This window comes from Lissotriton vulgaris, chromosome 5 (genome assembly GCF_964263255.1).
Source record: "Lissotriton vulgaris chromosome 5, aLisVul1.2, whole genome shotgun sequence".
Lineage (NCBI taxonomy): Eukaryota > Metazoa > Chordata > Amphibia > Caudata > Salamandridae > Lissotriton > Lissotriton vulgaris.
Window position 1 is genome coordinate 685,907,731 of NC_141693.1, and position 23,218 is coordinate 685,930,948.

The following is a 23,218-nucleotide window of genomic DNA, read 5'->3' on the forward strand; positions in this document are numbered from 1 at the left end:
CCTACAAACTGTCGCTAACTGCTGTTAGCGACAGCTTGCTAATAGGGCGATGAAATTATCGTCGCTGTGCGGCCGAAAACGGCTGCTAAAGCGGCGATAATTTCATATCGCCCGCCTTGATAATATGCCCCACAGCCTTTTTTTACTGTTTCTGAAAGTCGTAACTCCTTGCTATGACATCACAACAGTTGATAGCAAAATTGGTTATCAACTGCATTGATGTCCTAAAGGCATTCCAGCGCAGTGGACAGGGACCTCTAAGTGCCTGTCAGGGCAGCACTGATGTCTGCTTTGACTGAATGCAAAAAGCACAGCTGCAGGAGGGGGAAGGAAGGCAGGGAAGGTAGTGGGTTTTGGATAGCTTGTAAGATATTTATTTTTTATATTTGCGTCAGGAAGGAGCGGGCATGTTATGTATAGCTCTCCCATTATCCTCTGCCCCTGTGCAGTATTTGGAAACAAGGGCAGATGATTTTGGGGGCCATACATAACATACAATTATAGATGGGTTAAGAAGGGAATTACGGGAATGTTTTTCAACTCGTGTCTGAATGACATCATAGACAGCTTGAGCTTCGCTCTCATTGTGAATTTAACGTCACTCAGAAACCGGAGGTGATAAGCATCCCCGTAATTCACTGTTACCCATCTATAATTCTATATATTTATTTGACAGCACTGCTTTTTATTCACTCCTACCAATCCATGTTGTATTGCTGGATCTGACTATCCACAGGTCAAACTTTATAATGTTTAGGAATTTGCAAATGGAGCACATTTAATTTGTACTGCAATTGCTGGTTACATAGCACTGAACAGAACAAAATAGTTTTTCTCCTTTTCTTATTTTATGGGAATGTTGTTAGAATTGTAGTGACGAAGCCACAAAATTAAATTGCCCTACTGCCTATTTGGATGGCATCAAAAATATTCAAAGTAACCGACTCAAATTTGCAATTCATTATGAAAATTCCCATTTACAAAAGTAAAGCATATTTTTCCTATTTCATTCGAAACTAAATTTGCATAAAATCAGTGCCCTGTATGTAATGTGACACTCAGATGATTTGAAGTAAAATATTGGCTAGCTAGATCTACAACAATGATGTAAATTGTGTGCCTTTACTCAAGGCTCCGCGAAATTATAGCCAATTCCAATACATATGTTGATCTCAATATTGGTATGTGATCCATCATAGGGAAAAAATTATTAATTATACCAAAAGTCTTCTTTGTCTGTTTTCTCACACCTCTGGTGTTGATGGCCACTACCAAATTAGCCTGGTGAAAGGCGTTGCAAATCTTCACTGTTCCTCCTCTTTTTATGTTTGCTCATTCCTAGAAATCAGTCTTTGAGGACATACCGCTGGGGACTGTTGTTCTGCAGATCACAGCCACAGACGCTGACTCAGGACGCTTTGCACTCATCCAGTACAGTCTGGTGGATGGAGAGGGCAGATTTGGCATCAATCCAACAACGGTAAGATCTGTTATTCGCTTCACTGTGCTCTACTCTGGTGACTTTACCAAGACCATTCATGCAACCACGATTGTGAAAGGGAGATGATCTGGGAAAGATGGGACCCAGTAGGAATGATCCTAATTACACAAAAGATAAAGACAAAGTGAGTAATGTTCAAGATGGAGAACAAATGTTTCTTCTAGCAAAAATATTCACTGTGAATTAAAATTGTCGTCTACTCATCTGTACACCCCCTAACTGATGAACGTCCACATAATATTAGCCCACCTGGAAAAAACACTTACGGGAAGAAAATGGCAGCCACTAATCCTGCCCGCTGGTGCATTGCACACATTGCCAAGAATGACAAATGTGTGAGTGCAAAGCACTTGCGTCAATAAAACATGGGGGGTAAAGAGTGTGACCCTCAATTTAACACCAAGGGCATTAGATAACATTCAAGTACAAGGTAGCGAATATGGAGAGGCACACACTTTCAGCTATGGTCACATGACATATGCCTGAACCATGTATGATGCTGTATGAAACCAGTGAAGGCTAAATAAGGGTTTACTTAGATACAGGTGAGGTATGAAGCACACATGATATTCACAGAACAGCCGTTTTGAAGGGATACACCCCACCAAAAGAGTGTGGCAGAAAGTGCGGAACTACAAGGCTGTGACAAAGGACATGCTATCAAATATGACAAAAAAGCAGAACCACAGAAACTTACAATAACAGTACAACATAGCCTTGAGATGAATGCTAACTGATAAACATTAACAAGTCCCACGTAAATTACTGCACACAATGGTCATGACATGTAGTGATGCCTTGGGCCTATCTTTTTTGCTTCAATTATTACGCTCTATTACCCCGTACTTGGTATGTATTTAATTTATCCAAATTCTGGTAAAAAGGTAAGGTTATGCTGCTGCGGACACTTATAGTTAAAGGGTTAACAGTTTTCCCTGCCATAAACTCCATGGTCTCTTTTTCTTGTTTTTGGCAGATGTTCTTCATGATACATAGGGCAATCCTCACTTTGCATCCTTGGTCACATCTATCCATCACGTTTAGCAGTCCCCCGAATGATCTCTAAATGTATCAGTTAAACAAGAGCAATATTCAAATAATTCAATGCTACTAGTAAGCAATCCTAGCAGTCAACCTATTCACTAGTTGCCTCAGTACCCACGTCTCATCTAGAAATTATTTCACAGAAGAAAGAAGGTTGAGTAAGTGAAACGCACTTGCAGTCACAGGAACCTTGGACCTATCATATTGTAAGCCTGAGAAAATCCAAATATATGAGTAACTCCAACCTTAAACATTCCTTCCTCTCAGCAGTAGCTCCCACAATCTAACATGATATCTCATCAGACCCTGAACAACAACACACACTACTCCTCTTATATGAGATAGGTAAACAGTGGAAAAATCCAGAGGGAATTCAAACTAAATCAGCCAATGAAAATAATGTGACTACTGTCTAGACTATATGACAAAGCCTCTAAGCAGTGTATCAGCATTTCTTCTGCTTAAACAGTCATTTTTGCATGCACTAGAACTGTCATCCTCCTAGGGCCTTCGTTTGCATAACGGTGGATATCAAATCTTGACTTCTCCATCCCAAATATCAGCATCTTCATCTACTTCAAGAAGAGTGGGCAAGAAATAACAGACTGAGAGGATGCCATACAGAAGCCTTACAATTTGACCCCTTATGTACATCTAGTACCTGAAGGAGGAATTTTCATTTTGGAAGGAGCTGACGATGAGTAGGCTTGCAAGTTGCAAAAGGTCCAGTTCTCAGCTGGTTGCAGAATATGTAGTAATCAGTTGTACATGGGCTCAAAAGGTGAACAGTGGTCTTAGCTATATTATCAGAATCGGTGGCAAAGGCAGAAGGCCACCCTACAGGTAGAGATAGTTTAACTGCTCACATTTTTCTGATAAAAAAATACAGTGTTTTCTTGTGTATGGGAGCTAACAAATGCATCAGCTGGAATGTATTGCGGAAATAATTTTCAGTTAGACCATCAGATTACTGAAGCAGTGTGAAGGATCATTATCAGTAACAGAGATCTTAAGGCATCTTAGGCCATTGTAGTAAACATGTTCCACCGCAGCAATTTTGGCTGTTTGAGTGGAGGGAGAACCAGATAGCATTTACTACACTTCTGCTTGCGGCCATCCTCCGGCGGCCATTTTAGGAACGAGACGCTCTAGTCTTCCCTCTAGTCTCCTTTGCCCCGCATATTTAAACAGCTGATGGCGCCAACACGCAATAGATAGACAAGCTACCATGGGTATCCTAGGGAGAGACTGCTATAATAGCCATGGCACACAGGTAAGGGTGGTTGAGTCGCCTCATAATCAAGTGATGCTCCATACAACAAACCTGACTCATTCCTGGAGTGGCTTTTTAGTGAATGTGCGATCTATGCCCAAACATGCACTGAACTGTGGGATCTGTTGAGTTCCGATTCCCCAGACTTAGGCTTCCTAACGGAGACTTGGTTTAAACCCTCCTCATTACCAGCTATTGCTCTTGCCCTTCCTGATAAATACCCGATCCTTAGATTGGACAGAGAAAGAAAATTGGGAGGAGGTATTGCCATCATATAAAAAGATGTGCTGAGAGTCGCAGTCATTGACTCCACCTCCGATAACGATATGGAAATTTGTATTTTTAAAATTGACTTGAACCACCTGGACAGTCTAAAGAGTGCTCTTATATATCGCCCTCCCGGGCCGCTTAAAGATTTTAATTTCAAGATGATGGAGAAAATTGCCCCTCATACGATTACCTTCAAACACTTTCTGCTACTAGGGGATTTTAATATCCACAGTGAAGATCGTGAGAATATAGAGACTGCTAATCTTCCGGCCGATATGGCTTCTTTGGGACTTGCTGAGATCAGTACTGGCCATACCCATTCGGCTGGGCATACTTTGGACATCATACTCACTAACTCACTCTACATATCTTCTGATCTCCTTGCCTAGTGATTTGGTAAGACCACTCTTTGATTCTGTTTCTGATTAATGGCTGCTTCAGAAATCAAGTTCCTCTCGTACACCCAACACAGTCATAGAAGAGAATGGAATAAAGTCACTTCTGAATCCTTTAGCAAAATGTTTGTGCCTGTCAGGGACTGTCCGAGACTATGTTGGGAATACAGTCAGGGTCTTGGGCAAGGACTGGGAACTGGGTAGAAAACGTACACAGAAAGAGGAGTACAGCGCTGCCCAGGATCATACAAGATGTCAGAGGAGAAAAAAGATCCAAAGGGGAAGCCTGCACAAAGGAAAAATATGGCTAACACTCAGAAAGGAAGGGCACTCACGAGGAAATTTAGCATTCAGAAAAACTACACCCAGGAAGAATGTGCAAGACATATATATGTAACAACATTAACAATAAAGGGGAGTGTAAGGTAAAGCACTCAGGAGCTCCACACGGTAAGACTGAAGCTCAGTAAGTTTCTCACCCACAATTGCTGTTATAGATACTGACTGCAAATACCCACATGTGGGATGTGCATGCAAAGGAAGGGTCTCTGGAGCTTATACCTATGGCGATGTTATAAATGTAACTCAAAGACAATACTCACAGTGAACAAGAAACACCACCTAGGTAGTCAGCTGAGCCCACAGATACTGGCGATCAAACAAGAACACGCAAGGCAGTAACAGCAAGGAGTTATAACTAAACATAAGCACAATAGACAAGGAGCTAGCAAGGAGAAGTGCTTAACAGGAAAGGAAGGAAATCACAGGGCACACTTGGCAGAAAGCAGGTAACAAACATACCAGGCAACAGAAGCAAGACAGCAGAATAGAAATACAGCAAGCTAGGAACTGGAACCAAGGAAATGGGAAGAAAGGCAGGGACTGGAAAAGGATATACAGAAAGGGAGGCTATAATGGTATACTAGAATAGTGACGATTAAGGAATCAAGAATACAAAGTAGCATAGCAGGCAGTGCTGGAGCAGGAACGAGAATTGAGCTAAAGCTCAGGAGTTAAGGTAGCACTGCAGACAGTGCTGGTTCAGGAACATGGAATTACTAAAGCTTTAGAAGTCAAGGTAGCACTGCAGGCAGTGCTAGTTCAGGAACAGGGAATTACTAAAGCTTCAGGAGTCAAGGTAGCACTGCAGGCAGTGCTAGTTCAAGGAGACATGAAATAGCTACAGCTCATGAAACAAGGAGTCAAGAGAGCACTGCAAGCAGTGCAAATCAGAAACAAATAAAAACTTGAAGCCCAGGAACAGGAACAAAGAATAGAAATAGCTCAGGAACTCAGGAAACAAGAGCACTGCAGGCAGTGCTAATTCAGGCACAAGGAATAGCTATAGCCCAAGAACTCAGGAAACAAGGTAGCGCTAATTCAGGTATAAGGAAAACAGCAGGAGCTCAGGAACAAGGAATAACTAAATCTCAGGATATGAAAGGCTCAGGAAACACTGGAACAAGGATAGGTCTCTCTGCTCTACAGCTAAAATGACCAACCCTGGGCTGAAGGGACATGGGGCTTAAAAGAGTTCACATTATTGACATGCATCGGGTGTGAGCAGGCTAGCAGCAGCTAGCCACATGTGAGCTGAACTGCTCCACCCATCTTTGGCCTGCAGGTGTGAAGACAAAGCAGTGAGCAGGGGATTATAGGTAATGGAGTTTCCAGCATGAGCAGACTGGCTTCAACAAAACCCGCCATGGATTGGGAATGGATGTCAATTCCCAAGTAGTGTCCAATTGGCTGGAATTCAGTATATACATGAAGGGGACGGTCTGGAAGCTTATTAGAACACTGGAGAGTCCCACAGGTCAGCCCCCTGGTGGTGGACACAAGAATGCATGGAGCAAGTTGTGACAGTGCCTCCCATATTCGATGCGATACAGAAAAGGGGGTGGTGATGAACAGAGTGTCCGAATTAAGCAGACCACTCTTACCCAGTCCAAAGATCAGGGCTTGATCCATCACCGTTATTTATCTCACTGCACCATCCCAGCTCAGAACCTGGCTATATGCAAATCAGTCTGTCCCTGGCCCAGTGCATCATGGGAACAGGGCAGACTAAACTACAAAGCCAATTCTTCACCAGAAAGGAGACAAGCTACCGGGGACCGGTTTCTGGCATTTCAGCCGTCTTCGGCCCGGCTTGCTTGAATCCTGATGATGCAGTGAGAAAGGGACTCATGTCTGAGTATACCCTGCCACACCTATAGTGGCCAAAAGCGATACAGAAAAGGGGGTGGTGATGAACAGAGTGTCCGAATTAAGCAGACCACTCTTACCCAGTCCAAAGATCAGGGCTTGATCCATCACCGTTATTTATCTCACTGCACCATCCCAGCTCAGAACCTGGCTATATGCAAATCAGTCTGTCCCTGGCCCAGTGCGTCATGGGAACAGGGCAGACTAAACTACCAAGCCAATTCTTCACCAGAAAGGAGACAAGCTACCGGGGACCGGTTTCTGGCATTTCAGCCGTCTTCGGCCCGGCTTGCTTGAATCCTGATGATGCAGTGAGAAAGGGACTCCTGTCTGAGTATACCCTGCCACACCTATAGTGGCCAAAAGCGATACAGAAAAGGGGGTGGTGATGAACAGAGTGTCCGAATTAAGCAGACCACTCTTACCCAGTCCAAAGATCAGGGCTTGATCCATCACCGTTATTTATCTCACTGCACCATCCCAGCTCAGAACCTGGCTATATGCAAATCAGTCTGTCCCTGGCCCAGTGCATCATGGGAACAGGGCAGACTAAACTACCAAGCCAATTCTTCACCAGAAAGGAGACAAGCTACCGGGGACCGGTTTCTGGCATTTCAGCCGTCTTCGGCCCGGCTTGCTTGAATCCTGATGATGCAGTGAGAAAGGGACTCATGTCTGAGTATACCCTGCCACACCTATAGTGGCCAAAGCGATACAGAAAAGGGGGTGGTGATGAACAGAGTGTCCGAATTAAGCAGACCACTCTTACCCAGTCCAAAGATCAGGGCTTGATCCATCACCGTTATTTATCTCACTGCACCATCCCAGCTCAGAACCTGGCTATATGCAAATCAGTCTGTCCCTGGCCCAGTGCATCATGGGAACAGGGCAGACTAAACTACCAAGCCAATTCTTCACCAGAAAGGAGACAAGCTACCGGGGACCGGTTTCTGGCATTTCAGCCGTCTTCGGCCCGGCTTGCTTGAATCCTGATGATGCAGTGAGAAAGGGACTCATGTCTGAGTATACCCTGACACACCTATAGTGGCCAAAAGCGATACAGAAAAGGGGGTGGTGATGAACAGAGTGTCCGAATTAAGCAGACCACTCTTACCCAGTCCAAAGATCAGGGCTTGATCCATCACCGTTATATATCTCACTGCACCATCCCAGCTCACAACCTGGCTATATGTAAATCAGTCTGTCCCTGGCCCAGTGCATCATGGGAACAGGGCAGACTAAACTACCAAGCCAATTCTTCACCAGAAAGGAGACAAGCTACCGGGGACCGGTTTCTGGCATTTCAGCCGTCTTCGGCCCGGCTTGCTTGAATCCTGATGATGCAGTGAGAAAGGGACTCATGTCTGAGTATACCCTGCCACACCTATAGTGGCCAAAAGCGATTCAGAAAAGAGGTGGTGATGAACAGAGTGTCCGAATTAAGCAGACCACTCTTACCCAGTCCAAAGATCAGGGCTTGATCCATCACCGTTATTTATCTCACTGCACCATCCCAGCTCAGAACCTGGCTATATGCAAATCAGTCTGTCCCTGGCCCAGTGCATCATGGGAACAGGGCAGACTAAACTACCAAGCCAATTCTTCACCAGAAAGGAGACAAGCTAGTAGTGTCCAATTGGCTGGAATTCAGTATATACATGAAGGGGAGGGTCTGGAAGCTTATTAGAACACTGGAGAGTCCCACAGGTCAGCCCCCTGGTGGTGGGCACAAGAATGCATGGAGCAAGTTGTGACAGTGCCTCCCATATTCGATGAACATATGGATATTGCCAATAAGCTTAGGGTTTTCAATGAGGCTATCACTTTAGTGAAAGACACTCTAGCCCCTTAAAATGACAACAAACTCACACTTACAAAAAATGTGCAGTCTGGTACACTCCTGACTTACATAATGAAAAATCTAAATGCAAAAGTTTGAATAAAACTGGCGCGAAACCCATACAGAGACGGAGAAACTTAACTATGAAAGAGCACTCTCTTCCTATCACAAGAATCTAAGAAAGGCACGGAAAGCCCATGTCATCATGAAACTCAATCAGGTGGGCAACTCGACTAAGGAACTCTATAAATTCTTAGCACTCTCACCAATCCTTCGGTTTGTACCTTCGCAAATTCCCCCCTCCCAGGTACTATGTGACAACATAGCTGAATATGTTGTTCAAAAAAGACATTTAATCTATAATCAATTTCCTCAGGACTCTAATGCCCTGGATCCTTCAAATTTGCAACCCTCAACCTTATGAAGGTCTGATGACGGGCTTCAGCATTTCAATGCGATACAGACAGCCCAGGCTAAAGCCATGCTAAAAACAGCAAAATCTGGTTCTCCTTTAGATGTTATGCCAGCGTATGTATTTGCCTTACTTGCCCCTCTCCTGGCACCCTCCATCTGTGACTTCCTTAAGACATCTTTGAGAGGAAGGGTACTCCCACTTGAATGGAAGGCTGTTCAAGTGTTACCAATTAAGAAGAAAGCTCAGATGCCTGCTGAGGTGATTGCCAACAATCACCCTATTTCGCTCCTGCCGCTTACGATCAAAATAGTGGAAGGGTACGGCAACACCCAGCTGATGGGTTATCTTGAATCGCAAGGTACCCTTGACCCTTCCCAGTCTGGGTTTAGACCTAACCACTCTACGGAAACCACCCTCATTGGTGTCACAGATTATATAAAAATGGCTTTAGATAACAACAAGGCAGTGCTACTGGCTTTCTTGGATCTGACATCAGCCTTTGATACTGTTTCTCACCAGAAACTGATTTATCGATTGAGAGAGTCTGGTCTGCAGGGCCCGGCACTTAAGTGACTTGCTACCTTTTTGGACCAGCGCACCCAGATGATTAATCTATGCCCCTTTCACTCCCATACCCTGAAGCTCACTAAGGGGTGCCTCAGGGCTCTTGTTTGAGTCCTACCTTGTTTAATGTTTATGTGGCCCCCCTCGCCAAGATTATTAGGGAATATGGATTTACTCCCTATTTGTATGCAGACAAAACGCAACTGCTCTTGTCCTTTGATAAGGACACAGAGCTAGTTGAACATCGCTTTGCTGAGGGCATGCTAGCCATATCTGGCTGGGTGACAGAAAACTTCCTTCAACTAAATGCGACTAAGTTCGAGATCCTGTTGTTTGGCTCTGCTCAAACAACTTGGTCCCCAAACTGGTGGCCTGCTGTGTTAGGCTCCACTCCTACCCCCTCACTTATGGCAAAAAATGTAGGGGTCTGTTTGGATAATTCTTTATCTATGAGAGATCAAGTCATGGCCACCTCAGGGACCTGCTACCACTCTCTTTTGCACAGAGTGTTTCAGTGGCTTCCCCTATATGTCTGAAGAACTCTGATTCAAGCTTTGGTCATTGGCCGACTTGATTACTGCAATTCTCTTTTGGCATCAGCAAACAAGTCTCTTTTGAGTAGACTACAGATAGTCCAGAATGTTGTCACACGTTTGGCTCTCAAAATGCCGCCCCGTACCTCCTCCAGGCCTTTGCTGAGACAGCTTCACTGGCTTTCTATCCACCTGAGAATTAAATGTAAACTCTGCTGCCTTGCCCATAAAGCACTTTATGGTATGAGCCATACCTCCTTGGAGGATACATTATAATTCTACCGTCTGAGCAGGCTTCTTAGATCCGAAGGTAAAGGGCTGCTTGTGGCCCCCCGCTACATGCAATTACGAACAGGAGCCAGAACTTTTGCATACCTTGCCCCGAAATATTGGAATACTCTTCCCGAGGGCCTGCGCAAATGCCCCAGTCTTTTTCGATTCAGGAAACTCCTGAAGACTGAATTATTCCGGTACTGATTTGTGCTTGACCTGTATTCTGTCTTCCTTGCAGCGTGGAGATACCCCTTCGGGGGTGATTCCGGCACTTTATAAATCCCATACAATGCAATACAATGCATAGAAACAATTTACACCTCTTCTAAACATAATTGCTCAATCTCTTTTAGATGTAATAGTATCCCTTTCCAATTTATTGCCCTATTTTTATGGCATATTGCTATTGTAGTTGTATTTGTATTGTTGAAGGCCACAGAGGGAAGGGTACCCTGCAAGGGGCCCCCAAAGTCACTTTCCGACAGGCTTTCCATGTCGGAAAGCCCAACATTGAAAGCCTGTCTGAAACGGACATCATAATCCGGATGGTGAAAACGCCATCCATTTAGGATTATGTGCAGTTTACAATTGGCCGACAGGCTCCTAGAGCCCGTCGTAAGCCAATCAGTTTGACAGGCCAGTTTAAACTGCAACCCCCATCTATGTAACAGGGCGGTCGGAGTCTAAACCTTGGATGTCAGTCAGAAAGCCTCCGACCTGCGGTCCGAAGCATTACAACCAACATCCAAATGAGGCCCTTTGTATTAAGGGGCAAATTCGAAATTAAGGGTGCGTATCATCAAATATCTTTATTTTGACCGAAGCCGTGAAATATCTAATAAAATCCAACAATAAAAAATACAATAAATAAATAACATATTAAAATAACTTGATACCGTGAGATATCTAAACTTTAGCAGAAATTATATAAAAGGAAAATGCATAAAATAGTACTGCCTGGTTAATCAAAACCATGCAACATTCATTGGTACGTAACCATGATGTGCTAATAAAAGAGCCTACGGATGACCCCACATCTAACTCAAATCAGCCCTATTACGTTTTTTCGACCACATAGTTCCCAGGAACTTTGCTATCCTGTAGACAAAGAAAGGGCAAGTATCCCCTTTCAATATCCTTATGGTGTCAGGGTGACTAGTGGTACCCAGTTGTCTATAAATGGGTGCCGGCCATACTGAATGGGGCTTGGCATAGGCAGTCCATACAAACAAGACATGCAGTACAGACTCAGCTTGTAAACTAAAAAAGGACACATAGCACTATCACTTACAATTGATGGTATGGTTTGCTGTCAAAAGGAACAGAAATCCAGTCTCAATATATTTCTAATCAGTACCTTGATGTATAACTCAGAAAGTCACCAGTTAGTGTACCCACAACTTTTTGCTCATGTCTACTTGCTAGCAGAGCCCAATACTGTTTCTTCATGGCACCCTCGGATGGCATTGGCGCTGCCGAAGGACCAACATTCCCAAAAGCCTAAAGCAGTTAGCAGATTCTTCAAGGATCTCAACCATGGGATTTGGTTAAATGTATCCACCCTATTCATATCATGTAAAGGTTCAGCATACTGGGCCAGGTCAGGGGTAGCCCAAATGATCTACCAAAAGAGCCAAGACCTTAGGGTAGCTTTAGTGGATACTTTACAAATGACAGGCTGTGTCCAAAACTAATGGCTATTTTCAGGAATAAATGTGGAAATCCTCTCTAGTATTCCGAAGTGTTTATTGTGATTATAAGGATTTGAGTCTGATGTGACAGATGCAGCAGACTCGTGTTTCGTTCGTGTGGCGGCACACCTAGGGCTTTCACAAGGCAAAGATCAAAGTAAATAGTCCAATCAGTCTTTGTATATATATACAGAAGGGACTGGCCAAATCAGGTAAGAATATAGTCTGTGGCAGTATAATAGGCAATCGTGCAGGGGCACATTAACAATATCCTCTCATGGCCCCATAGACCACCTCATGGGGCCATGAGAGTATACAACAACTAAGATGACAAATATAAGCATTTCATTTAAAATAAACTGAGCATCCAGAACAGACCATTATGTTTCCTCCTGTTATACAGTAGTTGGTGGTGAGAATGTGCCTTTGAAGAAGTAGAAGGGTACATCAAGTTGATCTGGGCGAAACGTGGCACAAATGTAACTGATATTCTAGAAATTCTCATATTCCTTTTTTTATTTAACTTAGGGGGATATTTACATTCTGTCAGCCTTGGATCGAGAGAAGAAAGATTTCTACACCCTGACTGCTATTGCCAGAGACAACCCGGGAGACCTTCCTAGTAACCGTCGAGAAAACTCTGTACAGGTGAGTGTGTGAAACATACATGGCATAATAGGAATTAATTTCTTTCTATTTAGGACACTATTCTGAATAAGATAAGTGAGCATTGCTTGGTGAAATGGCCTGAAAGTGTAAAATGGTGTTGCTAGCCTACAAAATAAAAAGGCAGATCAGGATGACCAGGAGGAACCCCTGACTTATTGGGCTGGCCAACGCAAGCAAACAATGAGTGAATTCGCCTGGATGTGACCCTAGCACGCAAAGGCGGGAGAATCAGACCCAATGCACCAATAAAAACCCGTATTTCCAAATAGCACAACAACAAACAAATGGCAATTCATGGGCATAACTAAAGCCAATAGAGGAGATAACAACAGGTCTTGCAGACAGTGCATGCATGCTGCGTAGGCTCGACCAAAAAATGTAAAGATTTAAAACAAATATAGAGAACAGTGAAATGATGCTATAAGGCAGAGAAAAAAACAAAGGATAAAAATAAAAAGGATGGACATTAGAAACAGAAGTGCTAGGAGAGGAAAGAGTACTGAAACAAATGTACAGAGAAAGGACAGCCAAGAAATAGAATGGTAGAGAGTGGACACAGCTGCAAAGATGTGAAAATGCAGTGAGTAACTCAGAGGACACAAACAGAGCAGTAGAGATGGGACCAGAAAAGGAAGATAGTTGAGGACCGACAGCAAACATTAGAGGAATATTTGAGACAGGTGAGGACTCACAGCTTGCAGGATATTCCTCGCAATGGTCAGTTTCTCTTCACAACTCAGTGCACCATAATGAATTTTGTTTGCGATCTGGAGCAGCAGCTCTAACTTGTTACAGAAGAGAGAGAGGTAAGCCACAATCTGTAAACGATAAAGAGATAAGTGCAAGACTCCTCAACAACCTACTGACCTTTCCACGGCTGGGGGCAGAGCCTTCTCCCGCTCCAGCATCTCCACAATTAGCATGGCCCACTCCTCTCCAACATCTTTAGGGTGGCAGCCTGGGGGCAGCCTAAGAAAGCCAAATTCAATCCAGACCTAAAAAATAAGAACAAATAGGAGTATTGCATGCATCAGCAACCCTCAGGCACAAATCCAGAGAACTACAAGAGGCTTTTCTTGTTCTGAGCACCTTTTATGTATTAACTTGGAAATCACTATAGGCTTTCACCCCCTTCACATCTAAAGCACCAAAACAGAAAGATGAAAATGAGTGGCTCTCTTCAGGTGCTCGTCGCCCTCAGTATCTCTTAAGATGCCAACTTAGAAGCCATCAGGGGCCATCACACCCTCAAATCTCTCCCTATCCAAGAAACCAATCCAGTATAAGGTCCTTATCATCCCACACATCTCTAAAGCACTGATCCAGAAATTAAGCAAGATCATAAAAGCCTACAATACCAAAAAGGTCACAACCAAGACATCACCAGAAGCAGTTATCATCGAGAGCACCACCAAGATATTCCCAGGATCTAGAGACACTGGTGGCATGACAGAAACCCTGAGGAACTCTGAGGCATCAACCAAAAACTGTTCAAATGTCATTATTTACTGAGCACTTGTGTGTGTCATTCCAGAAAACTCTAAAGGCCTCCGTCATCCCATGGACATCTGAAAATGCCCATAAAGCATGCAAACTTGATAAAGTCTTCAGTAGAGGCTGTATCTTCATGACGGCCTCTAAGGCACCACTCCACAAACCATGAGAGGTGTTCATCACATCAAAGATACCTGTGGTGCCAGCTCAGAAACCACATAAAGTAAAAAAAAATTAAAACAGAGGACCTTCAAGGTGTGAACCCAAAATTACAAGAGGCTTCATCATCCTGAAGACCTCTGAGGAGACAAGACATACATCACCTTGTTGTCCTGAGGACCTCAGGTCATACTAGGTTTCTAGCATCAGTATTTTAATTAAATTAGGTTTAAATATTAATTTTTCAATTAATCAATAGAACTCAATAAAACTTCTAAAGCATATTATGTTTCGAATACAATGTAAACACGAATCACAGAAATTTCCAAATTATGGTTATTGGCACCACCTTCACTCTAACACACCTCGAATTTCTGGTAATTTCCATTGAAGTTAGCTGTGGGTGTGTTAAGTTTCCCGTTTGCGGATAACTACACAATTTCATTTGATGTTTTTTCCGCCACTAATGCCGTGTCATGAAAAGACACTTCCCTTTTTATAAATACACATTTCATCTAATATTGCAACAATTGTACAAGAAAAACAATTGACCACATTTTCACACAGCACAACAACAAAATACTCAGAAAATACCTTCAGACTCAGAGGATGACTCGTATGTTCTGAAAAACGTAGAATTGCTTGCTGAAGTTCCATCTTGCTGTCTGAAAGTACTATGAAGCCATACTATTGGCAGACTATGTGCTGAAGAAAAAAACAACACGAAAAAGCAGCATTAAACAAGCCTGTCAAAAAGTTGATAGAAGCAGAGAGACAACTGGCATAAAAACGTTTTTAAAATAACCATTACCTAAGGGTGAAAGTCGGGTGCTCAAAGTCCCAGCTACACAGAGTTAAACAGATAACAGATACTTTCACTGTGCAGTGCTAGGGCATGAACCTGCTGCTTGCTGCCCTCTTAAAAGCCAGCTGTGTATCTAACTCAATTACCCTTCTTGATAATGTTTGAGAGGAGAATGGTTCAGGAATGTATTCCAAATACATCTGCCTCTTCTCCGGTTTGACAGATGTTAACATCCGATTAACAGGGACCACTCTTATCTCTAATAATTTATACAACTTCTCAATCCGGCTCTTTTCTTCTTCCTTGGAGGGTATCTCAGTTTCTTTAAAGTGTACATATTGATTATAAAGTGCCTAAAAGAGAAGACACATTATTCAAGGCTCGAAATTCAGGAACATGGTAGAGCATCCAATGTCTTGATCACCCCTGACACAACACATACATGTCCTACGAAAAGCTTACACACAATAACATTCCATGTCAAAAGCCTAGCAACATGAATCGTCGACACGAGCCTGATCAAGAAATTGCTCTCACCACAGAGCAAATAATATACTTAAATTGCGCCCAAGTTTATGGATCTGTTTAAAGACATTTTCCTGAAAGACTCGCAGACAATTACAGTCTGGTTTGAAAGATGTAAAAAACGGAACCTAAAGTGATTACTCTTCCACATGTATTCCCTATTCCTTTTTTCTGAAGGTCCACGTAAGGTTTAATTCAGTTACATGGAAATCATAACAATGACATAGCACCGAGATACCATTAATTTGTCCAAAATTGTGGGGGCTTCCCTGTGTGAACTCTACTTCTTGGCAGTGGTTGTGGGGATATGGCATTTATTTATGGACCCTTCCAGCAGGGTTAGCGCCAAACACTATGAGGTTCTCAGATCTCCTCTGGAATAATATATTTCTCTGGAGCACCCCCAAAATATTTAAGAAACTTAGATGAAATGTGCTTGTTTATGTTTGGAGTGCATTATGAGATGAACAGGGCTCCCAAGACATTGCTTGTTAAAACTATAGGCCCACATGCATCAAGCATTTTTGTAGTCGCAAACGGTGCGATTTCTTAAAATCGGCCGTTTGCGAATGCAAAAGTGCTTTTTGGGATGCATGAAGCAATTTTAGAATTCGTAACATGTTTGCGAGTTCTAAAATTGCGGGTGCTTTTATGAAGTCGCAGATGTGCGATTTCTTAAAAGCAATGCATCATTATTTTAAAAAGTGAAAATTCGCAAATAGGGTGCCAAATTTACCGAGTGGTTGAACCACTCGGTAAATTTGGAAAAAGTGTTTAAAATGTTGAAAATGCTTTTTTTTCAACATTCATGTTACGGACACACATGTCCTTAGGACATGTGTGTGTGCAACATGATGCGAAAAATACATTTCAGGGGTGCATGGGGGGGTCCTTTGACCCCCCCCCCCCCCCCCCCTGCACCCATGAAATTTTCTAAGTGCCACTCGCAATTTGCATTGACTCCTATTGGCCCATAGGAATCAATGGGAATTGCGAAAATTAACTTAAGAATTCGGTATTTCTTTGGGATTCGGTAAAAATTGCGATTTTTACCGAATCACAAGGAAATACCGAAAAAAAATGATGCATAGCATTTTGCACTTCTTAATTTGCGATTCCTTATTTTTCGCAAATTAGGAAGTGCAAAATGTCACAATGATGCATGTGGGCCTCTATCCCTGCCCCACAACCCCAACATCCCAGAATAACTGCAACATACATTTAAGTTCCCCTACAAGGAAGGTCACATTCGTGGATATTCAAGCAACAGGGTACTTCATTATTCTTGGAGACGTTGAGGGTCTATCCGATCTACACATGGACTTGTTTAGAGAAATTCACTGCTGTTGGGTAGCCCTCGACAACCCCACCAAATACCACTGAATAGGACAGAGAATCCCTCCCTGTGTAAAATTGTGATGTGGCTCTATATTGCATTATTTTACTCATTAAAGGATAAAGTAAATGGTGAATCAGCAATAGCCAACGTAAGCTGAAGTAAAACTGAATAGAACATAACAGAAGGAGCATTTCTCATTTTTTACAATTTAATTTAAAGAACATTAAATATTTTGACACTTAAAGATTATATTAATTGCCATAATTCAATTTTTTTAAAAAAAGGATCAGTGTAAATTAAGCTCTTATTTTCGATGAAATGGACTCCCCACATTACTTCTTATAATTGTGTCATATACATTACAGAAGTTCTGAACATAGCGTCTAATAAAGAGCTCAGACACATGGGGTAATATGGATCGAACAAGCGTGAATTGGATAATGTCTCAATCAATAGTCGACGGGGTGTTGTCCATCAATGGATGCTCTTACTATTGTTTGGATGCTGTAACAGTGATGGCAATATAGATCATAAGAAAAATCAGAGACAGGAGACTTCCAAGCTATAAAAATTGAGGGTATGAGCTAGGAAGAATGGGAAGCTACAATTTATAAAAAGGTGAGAGAATGTGATTGGGAGCACATGTTTTTCATACTGTAAGGGGACTGGTGAATTATAAAGGCTGTTAATGTTTTGAATGAAAAGACATTCCAAGGCTACTGTTCACCACTTAAGGCTTTCTGGAAGGTGTGAGGAGAGTTACATTGTTTTTCCTGAGTTTTATAAAGTGAGAATTAGAGCAGAAGGTATGCGAGCGCTTTACATGAGCACCAGTTGCGTTACAGAGGGACACATTCATTTTGTTAGGCACCGGAAGATTAAGTGATTTTCCCAAAATCACAGGATGTTGAGCATCCCTGCTGAGACTTGAACCCGGTTCCCCAGTTTCAAGGTTGACTAATCTAGCTGTTAGGCCACTTCCTCTCACTGCATTTCATGTTTGTGTTGTTGACAAAAAATGAAAACAATGGGAGGAAGGTGTACAAACTGGTTATGCAGTCACTGGAACAGACACGACAGGCATCAAAACTCTAAAACCAGCAACACGAGGGATGAATGCCATGACCATGGTATGCCCACTCTCCATCCTAAAATACTTAACACAGGCAGCCATAACATGATACCCTGCCCCACACTCCAACCGACCTACCCTCATCCTCAAATTTGCCTCTCTGCCCCACAGGACATGGGTCCCTCAGCACTGCTCCTCTACTTTTCGATGCACCCTCAAATCATTAATCCTCCTCCAAGGGACCGGCCGAAAAAATGCACTGCATTCTGCTGACTCAAATCATGGCGTGGCAGCGTCACCCTCCTACGCTCAAAGTGAGGCTCCTTCGCAGCATCAAAACAGCACTTTCCACAATGAAGGTTCTGGGTTCAGCAGCCACCAGCATACTAACCAGCATACATATGCAGTGCAGTGCAGTTTAAGAACTCTTGCCGGGCATAAAAAAGGAAATGTTTTGGTCTCGTTGTTTGGATAGATGGCTTTGATAGTGCTGCTTCTAGCTTGGATGGGGAGAGGGGTAGTGTCCTCCAGGTGAAAATTAGTTCTCAAGGAACCTGGGAGCATGTGCTGAAGGATCTCAAGTCAAATATTCGTCCGCTGATTTGGAAAGCAAGTCTGCCGCTGTCTGCTCTTCATTAAACTCATCCCAAGAAGTAACAAGCATTTGCAATGCAATAGGTCTCGCATTAGGAAAGTTTGAGCTATTGGTCTTGTAAATGACAATTTTTGTATTTATGTGTTGGTTTTGAAAATAGCTGAATGAATTGCTTTGTCATTTACAATGCCAATAGTTATAACTTACGCAAATGTGACACCTATAGCATTTGTAATGCAACATGTTTTGTATTTGCGTGACCTAGATGTATTGATATTACAAATAACAATGGCTTTTAATTTTTTTAAATAATTAATAATGCTGTGGCGTTCAGAGATGCTATGATAGCGCATAGTGATGTTGTGGTGCCCCTGAGTGATGCTGTGGTGGCCGTGAGTGATGCTGTGAAGGCGGTGAGTGATGCTGTGGAGGCCGCGAGTGATGCTGTGCAGGCCGCGAGTGATGCTGTGGAGGCCGCGAGTGATGCTGTGGAGGCCGCGAGTGATGCTATGGGGGTGCTGAGTGTTGCTGTGGAGGCCGCGAGTGATGCTGTGGAGGCCGCGAGTGATGCTGTGGAGGCACTGAGTGATGCTGTGGAGGCCCTGAGTGATGCTGTGGAGGCCCTGAGTGATGCTGTGGAGGCTCTGAGTGATGCTGTGGAGGCCCAGAGTGATGCTGTGGAGGCCCAGAGTGATGCTGTGGTAGCGCATAGTGATGCTGTGATGTTTCAGAGTGATGCTGTAGTGTTCCAGAGTGATGCTGTGGAGGCCCTGAGTGATGCTGTGATGGTGCCGAGTGATGCTGTGGTAGCGCATAGTGATGCTGTGGTGTTCCAGAGTGATGCTGTAGTGTTCCAGAGTGATGCTGTGGTGGTGCTAAGTGATGCTGTGGTGGTGCTGAGTGATGCTGTGGTGGTGCTGAGTGATGCTATGGTGGTGCTGAGTGTTGCTGTGGTGGTGCTGAGTGTTGCTGTGGTGGTGCTGAGTGTTGCTGTGGTGGTGCTGAGTGTTGCTGTGGTGGTGCTGAGTGATGCTGTAGTGGTGCTGAGTGGTGCTGTGGTAGTGCTGTGGTGGTGCTGAGTGGTGCTGTGGTGGTGCTGAGTGGTGTTGTGGTGGTGCTGAGTGGTGTTGTGGTGGTGCTGAGTGATGCTGGGGTGATGCTGAGTGATGCTGGGGTGGTGCTGAGTGGTGCTGTGGTGGTGCTGAGTGATGCTGTGGTGGTGCTGTAGTGGTGCTGAGTGGTGCTGTGGTGGTGCTGAGTGATGCCGTGGTGGTGCTGAGTGTTGCTGTGGTGGTGCTGAGTGTTGCTGTGGTGGTGTTGACTGATGCTGTGGTAGTGCTGACTGATGCTGTGGTGGTGCTGAGTGATGCTGTGGTGGTGCTGAGTGTTGCTGTGGTGGTGCTGAGTGATGCTGTAGTGGTGCTGAGTGGTGCTGTGGTTGTGCTGTGGTGGTGCTAAGTGGTGCTGTGGTGGTGCTGAGTGGTGCTGTGGTGGTGCTGAGTGATGCTGTGGTGGTGCTAAGTGATGCTGTGGTGGTGCTGAGTGATGCTGTGGTGGTGCTGAGTGATAATGTAGTGGTGCTGAGTGATAATGTGGTGGTGCTGAGTGATGCTGGGGTAACGCTGAGTGATGCTGTGGTGGTGCTGAGTGGTGGTGCTGAGTAATGCTGTGGTGGTGCTGAGTAATGCTGTGGTTGTGCTGAGTGATGCTGTGGTGGTGCTGAGTGTTGCTGTGGTGGTGCTGATTGTTGCTGTGGTGGTGCTGAGTGATGCTGTTGTGGTGCTGAGTGTTGCTGTGGTGGTGCTGAGTGTTGCTATGGTGGTGCTGAGTGATGCTGTGGTGGTGCTGAGTGATGCCGTGGTGGTGCTGAGTGGTGCCGTGGTGGTGCTGAGTGGTGCTGTGGTGGTGCTGAGTGGTGCTGAGTGATGCTGTGGTGGTGCTGAGTGATGCTGTGGTGGTGCTGAGTGATGCTGTGGTGGAGCTGAGTGATGCTGTGGTGGTGCTGAGTGATGCTGTGGTGGTGCTGAGTGGTGCTGAGTGGTGCTGTGGTGGTGCTGAGTGATAATGTGGTGGTGCTGAGTGATAATGTGGTGGTGGTGCTGAGTGATAATGTGGTGGTGCTGAGTGATGCTTGGGTAGCGCTGAGTGATGCTGTGGTGGTGCTGAGTGATGCTATGGTAGTGCTGTGGTGGTGCTGAGTGATGCTGAGTGATGCTGTGGTGGTGCTGAGTGATGCTGTGGTGGTGCTGAGGGATGCTGTGGTGGCGCTGAGTGCTGCTGTGGTGATGCTGAGTGATAATGTGATGGTGCTGAGTGATAATGTGGTGGTGCTGAGTGGTGTTGTGGTGCTGCTGAGTGATGCTGGGGTGGTGCTGAGTGGTGCTGTGGTGGTGCTGAGTGATGCTGTGGTGGCGCTGAGTGATGCTGTGGTGGTGCTGAGTGATGCTGTGGTGGTGCTGAGTGGTGCTGGTGTGGTGCTGAGTGATGCTGTGGTGGTGCTGAGTGATGCTGTGGTGGTGCTGAGTGGTGCTGTGGTGGTGCTGAGTGGTGCTGTGGTGGTGCTGAGTCATAATGTGGTGTTGCTGAGTGATGCTTGGGTAGCGCTGAGTGATGCTGGGGTAGCACTTGGTGATGCTGGGGTGGCGCTGAGTAATGCTGGGGTGGTGCTGAGTGATGCTGGGATGGCGCGGAGTGATGCTGTGGTGGTGCGGAGTGGTGCTGTGGTGGAGCTGAGTGATTCTGTGGTGGTGTTGAGTGGTGCTGAGGTGATGCTGAGTGATGCTGTGGTGGCGCTGACATCTGTCTGCCCACTCCTGCATGGATGGTCCAAAATTGTGTAGGGCAAAGCCAACTCCATAGTCCATGAATGGTTTATTTTTTATTAATTCTACTGAGCCGTAAAAAGAATGCATTCTTGGGAAAGGGAAATGTCTTAGTAAAATAGGGATGGCAGAAACCGGCATTAAATATAAATGCCCAGTTTGTTATTCCATGCTTAACACTGCTATCTTACAGATTTTCATAAGGGACTAACTCTGATGAGTAGAGAAACTGAACAGTTTTGCAAATCAGAAATAATGAGGTGGTCACCAGAACTAAGACACTTCAAGATGAATATTCTGTACTTTTAACTTCTCTTTGCAAAGAAGGTTGCCCATGCCGCTTACTGCAATTTAATGTTCCACACAAACGTTTCAAATATTACAAACTTGTTTTCAGGTCACCAACAATGAGCTTTCATAAATCCAAACAGAAGGGACATCTAGTAACGACTAGTTGAACTGCAGTTCCATGTAGAATTATTTTGATATTGGATACTATAATATTCACTGCCCACTGCTAATCTCATCCCATAATGCTTTTCAGGGCCTTTAGTTGGGATCGTTTTTTTGCCAATAACTGTGCTTGGGGTGGTCCTAAGAGGATGGGACCACCACCAAATCGTTAAACAAGATGTGCTTTTTGTTTTCAAGGCATCTGCTTGGTTCTCTCCCTAGGTTAGGGAGGATCCCAAAATCATCACCTCTCTCACTGCTTGATAATTTTTCAGTTTCACTTTTGTTAAAGTACTGTATGCTCTTTAGCATATAAAGATAGAGATACTTATTTTATAATAACTGGCACTGTGCAATATGCCATTTGCAATTATTTCACAATGCAGACAAGTACATAGTGCCATCAGCTACGCTACGCAGTACTACATGTACTACGTTTAGTTCAAAGTATACTACGTGCAGCTATGTGTAGTGCTACTATGCAACCTACGCCCAGGGTTAATCTGTACCCCTCCATGGCTACTGGCCCCTTTACTTCGAGTATTACACAGAACGTACATGTTATTTAGACTGTGAGCACTACTTTGTCCATGCATTCTCGCCCCCTTCTCCTCCCGCCCACACTCCCGTTGTCCATGCCCCCCCCCGTTGTACGTGATGCAATGCAATAGGTCTCAGGTAAATGGGAGACCTATTGCATTGCAAATACTTGTTACATAGTTACGTGGCTGTTTTTCACTGCTTCGTATGTTTTGTCCAACTCTTCAAAAGGAGCAAAAGGAGATGGATTAAAAAAAACACACCTAGAAAGGATTTGTTGTCGCTCGGACTCCAGCTAAGTGGAGCCTTTTTCTTTGTTTGCTTTTTTTTCATTTTTTTTTTTTAAAGTGTTCTTCATCTCTGCCGGTGTCTCGCACTCTGGTAAGATGTTCCCATTACCTAACCCAATGGATTGGGTGCTGTTGACTCCGGAAGGATGAACGTGCGAGTCTGTTCTGCCCGAATTCGAGTAAGTGACCTTTATGTTACTCCGGTTAGTGCAGCGGGAGCACCGACCCGCCGAGCAGTCCATACTACGGGATAACTTCTTTGTGGGGTGTAGCTCAGGTCCTACAAAGTGCGGGAGGAAGGCGGTGCTCCCAAGAAGACAGTTTGCGGGCCGGAGGTTTTGGAAGGGCAGGGCCGGGGGAGCGCTCGTATGCTTGTAGGTGTTTGACACACGGAAGTGGAGCACTTCTCGGAGCTGCTGGGAGTCGACTTCGCAGCTAGTCTGCATGC

The 23,218-nt window shown here is 44.3% G+C and overlaps 1 protein-coding gene across 1 annotated transcript in view; it reads left to right on the forward strand.

The window, feature by feature from the left end:
* The window catches only part of CDH23 (cadherin related 23), a 2,828,172-nt gene that overhangs the window by 2,467,019 nt on the left and 337,935 nt on the right, over positions 1-23,218 (forward strand). The window contains exons 51-52 of the mRNA XM_086919477.1: positions 1,343-1,480; positions 12,536-12,655. Coding sequence (XP_086775603.1) covers positions 1,343-1,480; positions 12,536-12,655 — 258 coding nt within the window. The remainder of the gene's footprint in view (positions 1-1,342; positions 1,481-12,535; positions 12,656-23,218) is intronic.